Source organism: Dysidea avara, chromosome 1 (genome assembly GCF_963678975.1).
Source record: "Dysidea avara chromosome 1, odDysAvar1.4, whole genome shotgun sequence".
Lineage (NCBI taxonomy): Eukaryota > Metazoa > Porifera > Demospongiae > Dictyoceratida > Dysideidae > Dysidea > Dysidea avara.
The window spans coordinates 64,454,182-64,466,515 of NC_089272.1; the positions used below are offsets into that span (position 1 = coordinate 64,454,182).

The 12,334-nt window shown below is 36.6% G+C and overlaps 1 protein-coding gene across 1 annotated transcript in view; it reads left to right on the forward strand.

Moving 5' to 3' along the window:
- The window catches only part of LOC136241025 (contactin-6-like), a 118,144-nt gene extending 111,287 nt beyond the window's left edge, over positions 1-6,857 (forward strand). The window contains exons 13-14 of the mRNA XM_066032217.1: positions 3,209-3,289; positions 6,549-6,857. Coding sequence (XP_065888289.1) covers positions 3,209-3,289; positions 6,549-6,636 — 169 coding nt within the window. The 3' untranslated portion in view covers positions 6,637-6,857. The remainder of the gene's footprint in view (positions 1-3,208; positions 3,290-6,548) is intronic.
- Positions 6,858-12,334: the final 5,477 nt, after the last annotated feature.

A 12,334-nucleotide genomic window follows, 5' to 3' on the forward strand; every position in this document is an offset into this window, starting at 1 on the left:
CATCCAGTTTTACTCATGTTTTAAACTCTACTGTGCAGCATGTATTGCCAGAATCCCCCACTCTTTGATTACTATGGATTTAAAACAGGACTTATTCATCTAAAATCAAAGTCAAAACTCCTGAGTCACTACTGCAAACAATTCTCTGCCCTTAGGCTTAGTTTCTACTCTACTGTTTACAGGATAGTGAAATCAGTGATGACAACCAAGAAATGTTGTTATTTTTTAATAATGCTACCATTAAGTGACATTAACATCATTACAGCTGATATAATAATTATGCCTTCCACACACCATCGATTTAATAACTCTTTTAACGATGGAAGTGTACAAACTGATTTTCAGCTATTCCCCCATAATAACTTGTATTTTTTTGTTAACAAAGCTGAATGGAAGGAAAGTTTAATACCAAAATAAACTCCTTCAACATATTGCTGAAAACAATTCTGTGATCATTTTGCCACAATCATGCTGTATATAGCTAACCTGCAAGAGTTTCCTCATTCCAAACTTTCTGCTCTTTATGCCTCAGTAATTGTCTTTGCAGTGGGACCTACACAGAATTGATACCTACTCCAATATGTCCTGAGGGTGCACATGTCTGAAGTGTTTAGATCAGATTTTAATGTCTCTTTCAGGACCATGTGTGTATACCTGTATGGAACTACTCTTGTTTATAAGTGACCTTATTAGAGCTGAAACAAACATTTGATTTGTTTGGACTATGTTATCATTTCAGTACATATTCAATACAAAGTAATTAAAACTTTTAGAAAATGGTAGTATATTTTGGTATTTTTGACTGGACTTTAGAAGCTGTTTTCAGTTTTACTTTTAATTAATGTACACTGTATTTCTAAATTTATTTAGGTAGCGAAAGGTAATTGTAGTAGTGTACTTGAAATACTACTATCGAATTAAAACAGACAATTGTTACAAATCTAATTAATTAAGTCACCATAATTCAAACAAAATAACATATTTAAACTATTTGAGTTATTTGCTTGTTATTATTCGAACTATTTGAATACTAAATTTGATATATATTTCAGCTCTAGTCTTTATTTAGTTACCAGGTTTACTAGGTTGTTTATCATATCTTTTGTGGTCAGCTAACCACTGGGGGGCTGACATGTACAGCAGGCAAAACCTGTAGTGTAAGCCAATATGACACTTCATACACGATGTAATAGTTTTCATGATACACTGTAATTACTGTCTTATGTTTTCCATTAAGGAGTTTCAAGGTCTCTGAAAAGTGAGTTGTGTACAGTCTGTTGCTGCTATAGTAAAAAATGTATGCTGCGTGCAACTGTATACATTCAACATTGTATGGTGGTCATCTAATACCAAAGCACCTCTCATTGCACATTGTAACAGAGTTTTGTGTTATTCACGAAGTTATTTACCAGTAACCTTGTTCGGCACCTTTTGATCAGAACAGTCAACCTTGAGTACACCAAATCACGGTAACAGACCAAACATCTGATAACTGACGATATCAATTGTAATGATACAAATTGAAAGATTATAAAATATAATTTCAAGCTAGGTTTACTGTCAGTTAGAAACAAGCCTTGATGCATTAAAACACACACAATACTGTGTTGTGTGGCCAGGGAAAGTCAGTTAGGTGTAAGTGTGCATTATACAGGAACCAAAAACACAATTTTCATATACATGGACATCCATAATTCAGTAATGTCAGGAAAAAAAAATCATGCAAATTCTCTTAAGCGAAGACACATTTATTACTACCATCACCAAGATATGAGCCTTTAAATTAATTAAATTTTCTTATATTTTTAAATCTGTTCTTCAAAAATGTGTGATTCTCTTCATATTTAATTGGCGGGTACTGTAGTAGGAGCATAATACAGTGTTTTTACAGTTCAAGGATTGGAGCCATTTTCAATAAAAACGTATGATTTGCTGTCATACCTACCACTTACATAAAATAGGAGAATTTCTTTTTGACCTACAAGGTACAAACCAAATGGAAATCAGAACATGGAACCAAAACTATGTCATGTGACTAAGACATTCTAAGTGAACAGTTATTAGTGTAACACACCTACTGCCTTAACTGTTTAGTCTTACAGACCTCAGTAAACTAGTAAGGCACAAACCTATTTTAGGAAACCAGATCTAAGATCAAGGAGCTATAGCACAAAAACCAAATGTAAATAATACACTACAGTGGTTACTCCAGTCACAGTATAGGGAGTCATTAAAATTCACACCATATATGATTAAAATTTATACAAAATAACCTATGAAAAGTTTAATGTTCCACCAGTACCATCATACTAGTTGTATTTCCTTGGAGCCACTTATGCACTTTGGTAGCACCCAAACTCATTATCATACTAGGATTAAGCCATTTTTTGTGTCTCCATATTGATACCTTCTTGCAGTAGTTCTTTAGATATAAATCATCCCATTGGTGGAACAGTGTACCAACTTCCCTCCACAATACCATTAGCAAACGCCATTTTAATAGTTTTTGTAATGATTATTTTGTGTATGTGTTGTCTTGTTTATAACTGTAGCTAACTGTAGTGTTTGTTTTTGTAGTTGTATTGTAATGTCTCCTGCAAGGAAGAATGGCTTTAGCCGATTGTGTGGAATTAAAAATATATCTATCTTGAATAAAAAGGCAATCACTAAAGCGGCCACAGGGCTTGTATACACGAAAGCCAAGCTGTGAAAAGAGTGCAGTCTCGTAAAAATGATGTGATATCTAGTGGCGAATCTAAAAGAAGGAACATGCCCCCTCCTGACCCCCTGCTGATCCACCCTTGATATCAAAGGGTCGATGGTGTCCCAAAAAGGTTGCAGTGATTATATGATGTTATTGTTACCAATTTATTGACATAAATTGCAGCCATTTACTGACACTTTTGATGTCACATCTTTTCTATTGCATAGCTTATTTCTGAAAGACTCCTTTTCACAGCTATATGGTCTTTGTAATAGGACTGCACCAATTGAAAAAATGCAGCCTCTACTAAAGAACCCTCCAACAAAAATGGATATTGTACTTTTAACTTCTATTTAAAGGACGGTTTCTAACATCCATATACAGACCTCATATCAGTAAAATCTCATCAAATTCTGTTGCTCTCAAAATATCTGTTATATAAAGTTTGATCTATTACATATACCATGTACACAAGTGGTTATAATATGTTGTTATTTATTATAGTCCAACAAACACTGTACATGACTATGACTATGTCCTCAACACTGATGTGAAGCTGCAGGATAATCCTTCATATCTTAACCCGTGAGTCTCATGTATGCCTCAATTGTGATATACCATATGATACAAAATTTTGGCAGGTGAAAATTTTGGCAAACTGAAATAATAGCTAATAAATTCATGTCCAATTTAGCGAACTAAATAGAGAAACTACAATTCTAGACAATTAAGGCATTCACCAAAATATTACCTGCCAAATTCTATCTCTAGTTAAATCATCAAAATTTTATCTCACCAAAATTTTGCATTGTACTGTTACTCAGGTCACCATATAATAAGGTTACCTGTGTAACTGGCCATTATATAATCCCTAAATGTGTACAAAGTGACCTACCTAGTGTGGCCATCTTCTTTATTAGGTCAGAACTAGAATATATAGTGTAATATTGTAACACATGAGCACATCACACACAACATGTATAAACCATGACAGTCTAATAATAGTATTATATTCATAGAGGTAAAACATATAATATAGAGCTGGATTACCTGCATGCGTATATGGTTATATCCAAGCACATTTGTTCCTAGAGTCAGCCATAAGTGTACACAGATGTTCTGATAATCGAAGTCCACTAGTTTATACACAGAGTTCCACTGTACATTTTCTCTAATAGAATACAAATGAATAGTCAGATTTGGTGTTCAAATAATCGAGGAACAAGCACCAGCTAGAACATGTGTAGTATTATATATGACTGCATGGCATGTAATATATATATGGTGTGTTATCTATATCTATGTATAATATATAAAGCTGAAAAGCCGTCTGTCTGTCTACATTCCCTTGACATTAGACTATTATCTTGCTAACCAATGCATGTATCAAAGCAGTTGCTGTGTCAAACAAAGTGTTCGTCATCTATAGCTAAGAATTACATTGTTTTTAAATGAAACTTCTAACTGCCATCGTTTGTCATTTACAGCGCGATTAGTGCAAGGGTGTAGACAAAAATTCGCTTGAATTCTTTCTGTAAGCCACATGCAAACCACAAGTAAACAGCTTTCCATTCAACCTAAGCTGGCCTTTATAAACAACTTAAGGCATGGATAAACCACAGATCACATTTGGTAAAAGCGGTTGAGCGTTTAATTTGTGAGTGTTCATTCCCTAGATCTAACCCCAGTGATAGCATGGCCTCTTTCTTTTCTTTTTACTTGACCTTTTTGATTACAAGTTGTTTTTTTTGCTTCAACAATCTTTTTTTTGTTACAACTTTGATTTAGCAACCTTTTTGGTTACACCTTTTTTCTGTTACATGTACTGCACATATGTATATGCCATACCATACCATTATTCTCTCACTGGACACCTGTTTCAACATTGTTTTTTTCCAAGTGTTTTTGTCCTTGCAATCAATACAGCTTATACTTTACTAAGGAAGGTGTTGAGGTGATCACAAGATAGTATTGTTTTAGTACATTATATAAGCTAACATTAATTGCTTCAGTGCTTTGGCCCATTTTTGTTGTTTCACTTTAGGCCACAAAAAGTTTATTATATGTTTCTGGTCAGTGTTGGGAGTAACGCGTTACTTATGTAATGCGTTACGTAATATTATTACTTTTGTAGTAACTAAGTAATATAACGAAATACGCTATAAAAACAGGTAATATAACTCAAGTTACTTTACTTACAAATGTAACGCGTTACCTAAGTAATATTGTTACTGTAACGAATCTAATATTACGTAATATTATTACTATATACAAGTAACGAAGTTACTAGTAATCCACTGAGTAATGCCTAGCTACAACGAAGTAACAAAGCCTACTGAATGAAGCTTATTCACCAGCTTCTTACTTATAACCAAGATTTTCACATTGTGCAACAATGCAATCATGTCACGTGATAAGGTGGTAGTTTCACACGTGATAGCTTAAGGCTGTGGACACAAATATAATATGTAATATTATTATAGTTACTTTATTTTATGGGTAATATGTAACTATAACTAAATAGTTCAGTTGTAAGTAATCTGTAACTAGTTACTTATAAAAAATAACTTGCCCAACACTGTTTCTGGTTCCCTTCCTGGTCAACATGTGGGATAAAATAAAGTTTAGCTTAGAGCTACACCCACCTCACATTCTTTAAAAGTGACATCACCATGCATGCTACAAATGGCACAGATGTTTAATGCTTGGTTCCCATTGCTTAGTTAATGTAGAGATGGCTCTGCACATTTAGCACATAACATACACAATATGGCAAGTGCTGCACTGTGAAGCAGGTACTACAACGGTATGCACAAATTCTTGTCTTTTGTTGTCAGCATTTTAAATGTCATCAAATGATGCTACATACACTGCTAAAAATAAAGAGTAACCACCACTCTGAAGAGTTCCCACACTGTTAAAAATAAAGAGTAACCACCACTCTGAGAGTTCCCAGTGTAGGGAGGATTTAACACCCCATGGAGAGTAACCAATACTCTGAAGAGAATAACCATTACTCTGAAGAGTAAGTGACACCACCTTCAGAGCATGTGTTACTCCCCAGTTACTCCTTTGGAGTAATGGTTACTCTCCAGGGGTGTTAAATCCTCCCTACACTGGGAACTCCTTGAGAGTTGTAGTTACTCTTCATTTTAACAGTGTATATACACATATAGCGTGCATAATAGGACAGGTACTACTACTACTAGCACCATTTGTACCTGTATGGTAAACACTATAGGTATACACAATATACTACAGTTTGATTCTGACCATTATTGGTGCAACATTTTCTGAATGAGTGCCTTGAAGCATAATTACATTAAACTAAGACAAAGTATAGACAAGTGATGTTTTATGTTTTATATTTGGGTTTCCAATGCTGTGTAGAAATTTTTGTCATTAGATAGCTGCCACAGTCCTACACCATAGGGCAGGTACCAGTGCTAGTATGTAATACAGGAATAATAAACTCTGAGTCTCTGATGACTAACTCACTGCAGAACTATACTAAAGTATCATACAGTACGGTAGTCTATAGCTGTTTTATTAGGGATCATGGAGGTTTGGATCTTTCTCTTTTCTTGCCAAAATATCACCTAAAAACCAGCTCCACAACATCCTTAAAGTCTTGGGTATAGACTGATGTAGGGGTTGAATGTCAAGTATTGACAAGTGTATAAGTGACCCCTACTTTTTTCCTTTAAAATTCATAATTAGTTTTCCCTTATACTTGTAGCTACTAATATAACAATCATATTGTAATGTATATACAGTGAAGACTGTTCTCTATGATTTGATGTTTTCCCACTGTATATATTGTATTGTTCGGTGTCATTTGTAGGAGTCAGGTACATGCAACAAGATCTCAACATGTCATGATGCAGTCAAATCCATCATATTCTCAGTTTGGTCACACCACACTGCTGTAATAACTATTGTGTGACCTTGTTAAGAGTGTCAAATAGTTTGTGAAAACATTTCATTACATGTACGTATGTACGTACTTTAAAACACTGTTACTATATGCATCATTCTTACCAATTACCATCTAGGTATAGTTGCATTTGCTGTGTGTATCTTATTTCAGCAGATTTGCATTAATTTTGTTTCTATACGCATGCACAAATACTCAAACACATGCAAACTGTATTATAATGTTTTGCTTTTGTAAGAATAATCTAATCCAAAACAGCCAGCTGTAAAAAAAGTGTGCGGCCCTCAAAAAGGCTATGGTGAAAAAAGATGTGAAATCCAAGGTGGCGGCCAAGAAATGGCTGTGATGGTAGGTTAATGGTAAAAATTTTAATAACAACAATTCAGGTGAATTTTTGTGCCGCTTGTTCTTGGCAAAAAATTCATCTAAATTGCCGTTATTAAAATGTTTACCATTAACCTACCATCACAGCCATTTCTTGGCCGCCACCTTGGATTTCACATCTTTTTTCACCATAGCCTTTTTGAGGGCCGCACACTTTTTTTACAGCTGGCTGTTTTGGATTAGATTTCACTTCTTTTTGTATTTGTATACCCCAAAGCCGGCCGCTTTGGGACTTTTTTAACCTATTTTTTTTCTTTTCCACAGGAAGAAGAAAAGATGAAGCAGATGTACTTTAAATATTTCTGATTTTATCAGTAAATGTACAAATTATATGTATAATACATATATTTATTACAGAACTCTCCATGGTGGTTTCTTTGTAACTGAACACTCTACAAAGTGACTTCTTCTCGCTGCTCTCTCTATAGGGTGAATTGTTTGTAGCTGAACGATATACAAGTAACTTCTTCGAGCTGATCTCTTTACAGAGTGGTTTGTTTGTAGCTGAATTCTGTGCAGGTGATTTGTTTGCAGCTGAGCTCTTTACAGAATGGTTTCTTTGTAGCTGAACTCTCTACAAGGTAACTTCTTCTAACTGATCTTTCTACAGGGCAATTTGTTTGTGGCTGAATTTTCTACAGTGTGATTTCTTTGCAGCTGAACTCTCTACATGGTGGTTTCTTTGTAACTGAACTCTCTACAAGGAAATTTCTTCTAGCTGATCTCTCTACAGGGAGATTTGTTTGTAGCTGAACTCTCTACAGGTGATTTGTTTGCAGCTGAACTCTCTACATGATTATTTCTTTGTAGCTGAACTCTCCACAAGGTAACTTCTTCTAGTTGATCTTTCTACAGGGTGATTTGTTGTAGCTGAACTCTCTACAAGGTAACTTCTTCTAGCTGATCTCTCTACAGGGAGATTTGTTTGTAGCTGAACTCTCTACAGGTGATTTGTTTGCACCTTAACTCTCTACATGATGGTTTCTTTGTAGCTGAACTCTCCACAAGGTAACTTCTTCTAGCTGCATGATCTCTCTACAGGGAGATTTGTTTGTAGCTGAACTCTATACAGGTGATTTGTTTGCAGCTGAATTCTTTACATGATGGTTTCTTTGTAGCTGAACTCTCTCTACAAGGTAACTTCTTCTAGCTGATCTCTCTACAGAGAGATTTGTTTGTAGCTGAACTCTATACAGGTGATTTGTTTGCAGCTGAACTCTTTACATGATGGTTTCTTTGTAGCTGAACTCTCTCTACAAGGTAACTTCTTCTAGCTGATCTCTCTACAGAGAGATTTGTTTGTAGCTGAACTCTATACGGGTGATTTGTTTGCAGCTGAACTCTTTACATGATGGTTTCTTTATAGCTAAACTCTCTACAAGGTAACTTCTTCTAGCTGATCTCTCTACAGGGAGATTTGTTTGTAGCTGAACTCTATAGAGATGATTTGTTTGCAGCTGAACTCTCTACATGATGGTTCTTTGTAGCTGAACTCTCTACAAGGTGACTTCTTCTAGCTGACCTTTCTACAGGGAGATTTGTTTGTAGCTGAACTCTCTACAGGTGATTTGTTTGCACCTTAACTCTCTACATGATGGTTTCTTTGTAGTTGAACTCTCCACAAGGTAACTTCTTCTAGCTGATCTCTCTACAGAGAGATTTGTTTGTAGCTGAACTCTTTACATGATGGTTCTTTGTAGCTGAACTCTCTACAAGGTGACTTCTTCTAGCTGACCTTTCTACAGGGAGATTTGTTTGTAGCTGAACTCTATACAGGTGATTTGTTTGCAGCTGAACTCTTTACATGATGGTTTCTTTGTAGCTGAACTCTCTCTACAAGATAACTTCTTCTAGCTGATCTCTCTACAGAGAGATTTGTTTGTAGCTGAACTCTATACGGGTGATTTGTTTGCAGCTGAACTCTTTACATGATGGTTTCTTTATAGCTAAACTCTCTACAAGGTAACTTCTTCTAGCTGATCTCTCTACAGGGAGATTTGTTTGTAGCTGAACTCTATAGAGATGATTTGTTTGCAGCTGAACTCTCTACATGATGGTTCTTTGTAGCTGAACTCTCTACAAGGTGACTTCTTCTAGCTGACCTTTCTACAGGGAGATTTGTTTGTAGCTGAACTCTCTACAGGTGATTTGTTTGCACCTTAACTCTCTACATGATGGTTTCTTTGTAGTTGAACTCTCCACAAGGTAACTTCTTCTAGCTGATCTCTCTACAGAGAGATTTGTTTGTAGCTGAACTCTTTACATGATGGTTCTTTGTAGCTGAACTCTCTACAAGGTGACTTCTTCTAGCTGACCTTTCTACAGGGAGTTTTGTTTGTAGCTGAACTCTCTACAGATGATTTGTTTGTAGCTGAACTCTATACAGGTGATTTGTTTGCAGCTGAACTCTCTACATGATGGTTTCTTTGTAGCTGAACTCTCTACAATGTAACTGATGTCTCTACAAGGTCACTAGTATGTAGCTGAACTACCTAGATGGTGGTTTCTTTGTAACTGAACTCTCTACAGGGTGACTTCTTTTAGCTGATCATTCTAGAGGGTGATTTGTTTGTAGCTGAACTCTCTACAAGTGATTTGTTTGCAGCTGAAGTCTCTACATAATGGTTTCTTTGTAGCTGAACTCTCTACAAGGTAACTTCTTCTAGCTGATCTCTATACAGGGAGATTTGTTTGTAGCTGACCTCTCTACAGGGTGATTTTTTTTGTAGCTGAACTTTCTACATACAAAGTGACTTGTTCTAGCTGGTCTCTCTACAGGATGACTTGTTCCTAGCTGATCTCTCTGTAGGGTGACTTGTTTCTAGCTGAACTCTACCGGGTGATCTGTTTGTAGCTGAACTCTCTACAGGATGATTTGTTTACAGCTGAACTATCTACATGGTGGTTTCTTTGTAGCTGAACTCTCTACAAGGTAGCTTCTTCTAGCTGATCTCTCTACAGGATGACTTGTTTCTAGCTGGACTCTCTACAGGGTGATCCTTTCATAGCTGAACTCTCTACAGGGTGATTGTTTGCAGCTGAAGTTTCTACATGATGGTTTGTTTGCAGCTGAACTCTCTACAAGGTAACTTCTTCTAGTTGATTTCTCTACAGGGTGACTTGTTTCTAGCTGATCTCTCTACAGGGTGATTTGTTTGTAGCTGAACTCTGTACAGTTTGATTTGTTTGCAGTTGAACTTCCTACATGGTTGTTTCTTTGTAGCTGAACTCTCTACAAGGTAACTTCTTCTAGTTGATCTCTCTACAGGATGACTTGTTTCTAGCTGGACTCTCTACAGGGTGATCCTTTCATAGCTGAACTCTCTACAGGGTGATTGTTTGCAGCTGAAGTCTCTACATGATGGTTTGTTTGCAGCTGAACTCTCTACAAGGTAACTTCTTCTAGTTGATTTCTCTACAGGGTGACTTGTTTCTAGCTGATCTCTCTACAGGGTGATTTGTTTGTAGCTGAACTCTGTACAGTTTGATTTGTTTGCAGTTGAACTTCCTACATGGTTGTTTCTTTGTAGCTGAACTCTCTACAAGGTAACTTCTTCTAGTTGATCTCTCTACAGGATGACTTGTTTCTAGCTGAACTCTCAACAGGATGATCTGTTCATAGCTGAATTCTATACATGGTAGTTTCTTTGTAGCTAAACTCTTTACAAGGTGACTTCTTCTAGCTGATCTCTCTATAGGGTGATTTGTTTGTAGCTGAACTATCTGCAGGGTATATGAACTCTCTACAAGGTGATGTTTTCTAGTTGATCTCTCTACTCAGTCTGGATGACTTGTTTCTAGCTGAACTCTCTACAGTATCATCTGTTAAGTTTCTACCTGATCTCTCTATAAAGTTATATCTTGTTTGTATAGCTGAACTCTTTTACATGGTGGTTTTTTGATTGGTTGCTGAACTCTCTCTCCACGGTGACTTGTTTGTACTACAGAGTGACTTGTTTGTAGCTGAACTCTCTACAGAGTGACTTACTTGTAGCTGATCATTGCATAAAGTAACTTGTTTGTAGCTGATCTAGATGAACTCTCTACTAGGTAGCTTTTTTGTAGCTGAACCCTTTACGCAGTGACTTGTTTGTAGCTGAATTCTCTACAGAATGACTTGTTGTAGCTGAACTCTCTACAAGGTGACTTGTTTATAGTTGAATTCTCTTCAGTGTGACTTATAATGTTCTGAATCTCTACAGCAACATATTTGTAGCTGAACTCTCTACAGGATGACTTGCTTGTAGCTGAATTGTCTATAAGATTAACTGTTTGTAACTGAACTCCCTACAGAATAACTTGCAATGCCAAAGAAATTCTATAATGGAGTAAGTTATAAACGTAGCTGAATGCTTTATTAGGGTGACTGTTCTATTAGAGTATCTCGATCTCGCATATGCTACACGTAGTTGGCTTTGGAATCATAACTCAGTGGTTTGTAATCCGATTCTTCTGTACTACTGCAAGGACTTTCTATGATAATTATTCCAGCTACACACCGATTTTCAGCTCACTCTTCTAAGTGGTTTGGCTGGTAGGCGTGAAAACTAATAGTTTTTTTATTCATAAAAGTCGATCGCGTAATTGTGACATAGGTTGGGTTTTGTGTCATATCTCGATGGCCTTTAACTGGATTCCTTTCAAACCACAAAAAGGCACTCCTACGATGGTTACTCCATCTACATAGCAATTTTCAGCTCATTCCTTCAAGCGGTTTACCCTGTGGGCGTGACAGACCTTCGACCTTATTTTACGCAGATAATCGGTCATAACTCCGTGAATGTTCATCGGATTGCTACCAAACTTGGTACTGAGATTCGCCTTAATGAGCCCTTTAAGTGTGCCAAATTTCAGCCCGATCCAAGTACGCATTCGTGTTTTATTGCGGATTTTGCAAAGTGTGCGATAAGAAGAAGTAGAAGAAAAAAACGAAGAAAAAAAACCCAAACTTTGGCCGCTCGTATCTCGGAAATGGCTGGAGCAATTTTCTTCAAATTTGGTACTACGATGTGGACTCCCCTACCTCGCCGGCATTTCTGTAGCAAATTTGGGTTTAATAGGATAAGGAATCACGGAGCTACAAGGGTGTTAAAATTGCGTTTACTTTCTTCCTGTAAATATACTCACGGTGTGGCGCGCCGGCTACTTGGGCCGCACGACACACTACCGTGTGTCTTGATATTTGTCTTTGAAGGCAATGCTGACTGAAAATGATAAACAGTATTGTATATAAAGTGATAAATGATAACTAACCAAGGCCGGAGGAGACGGTCCGGTTGGTCAGGCCTGAGCCGGACCAATAATCTGGA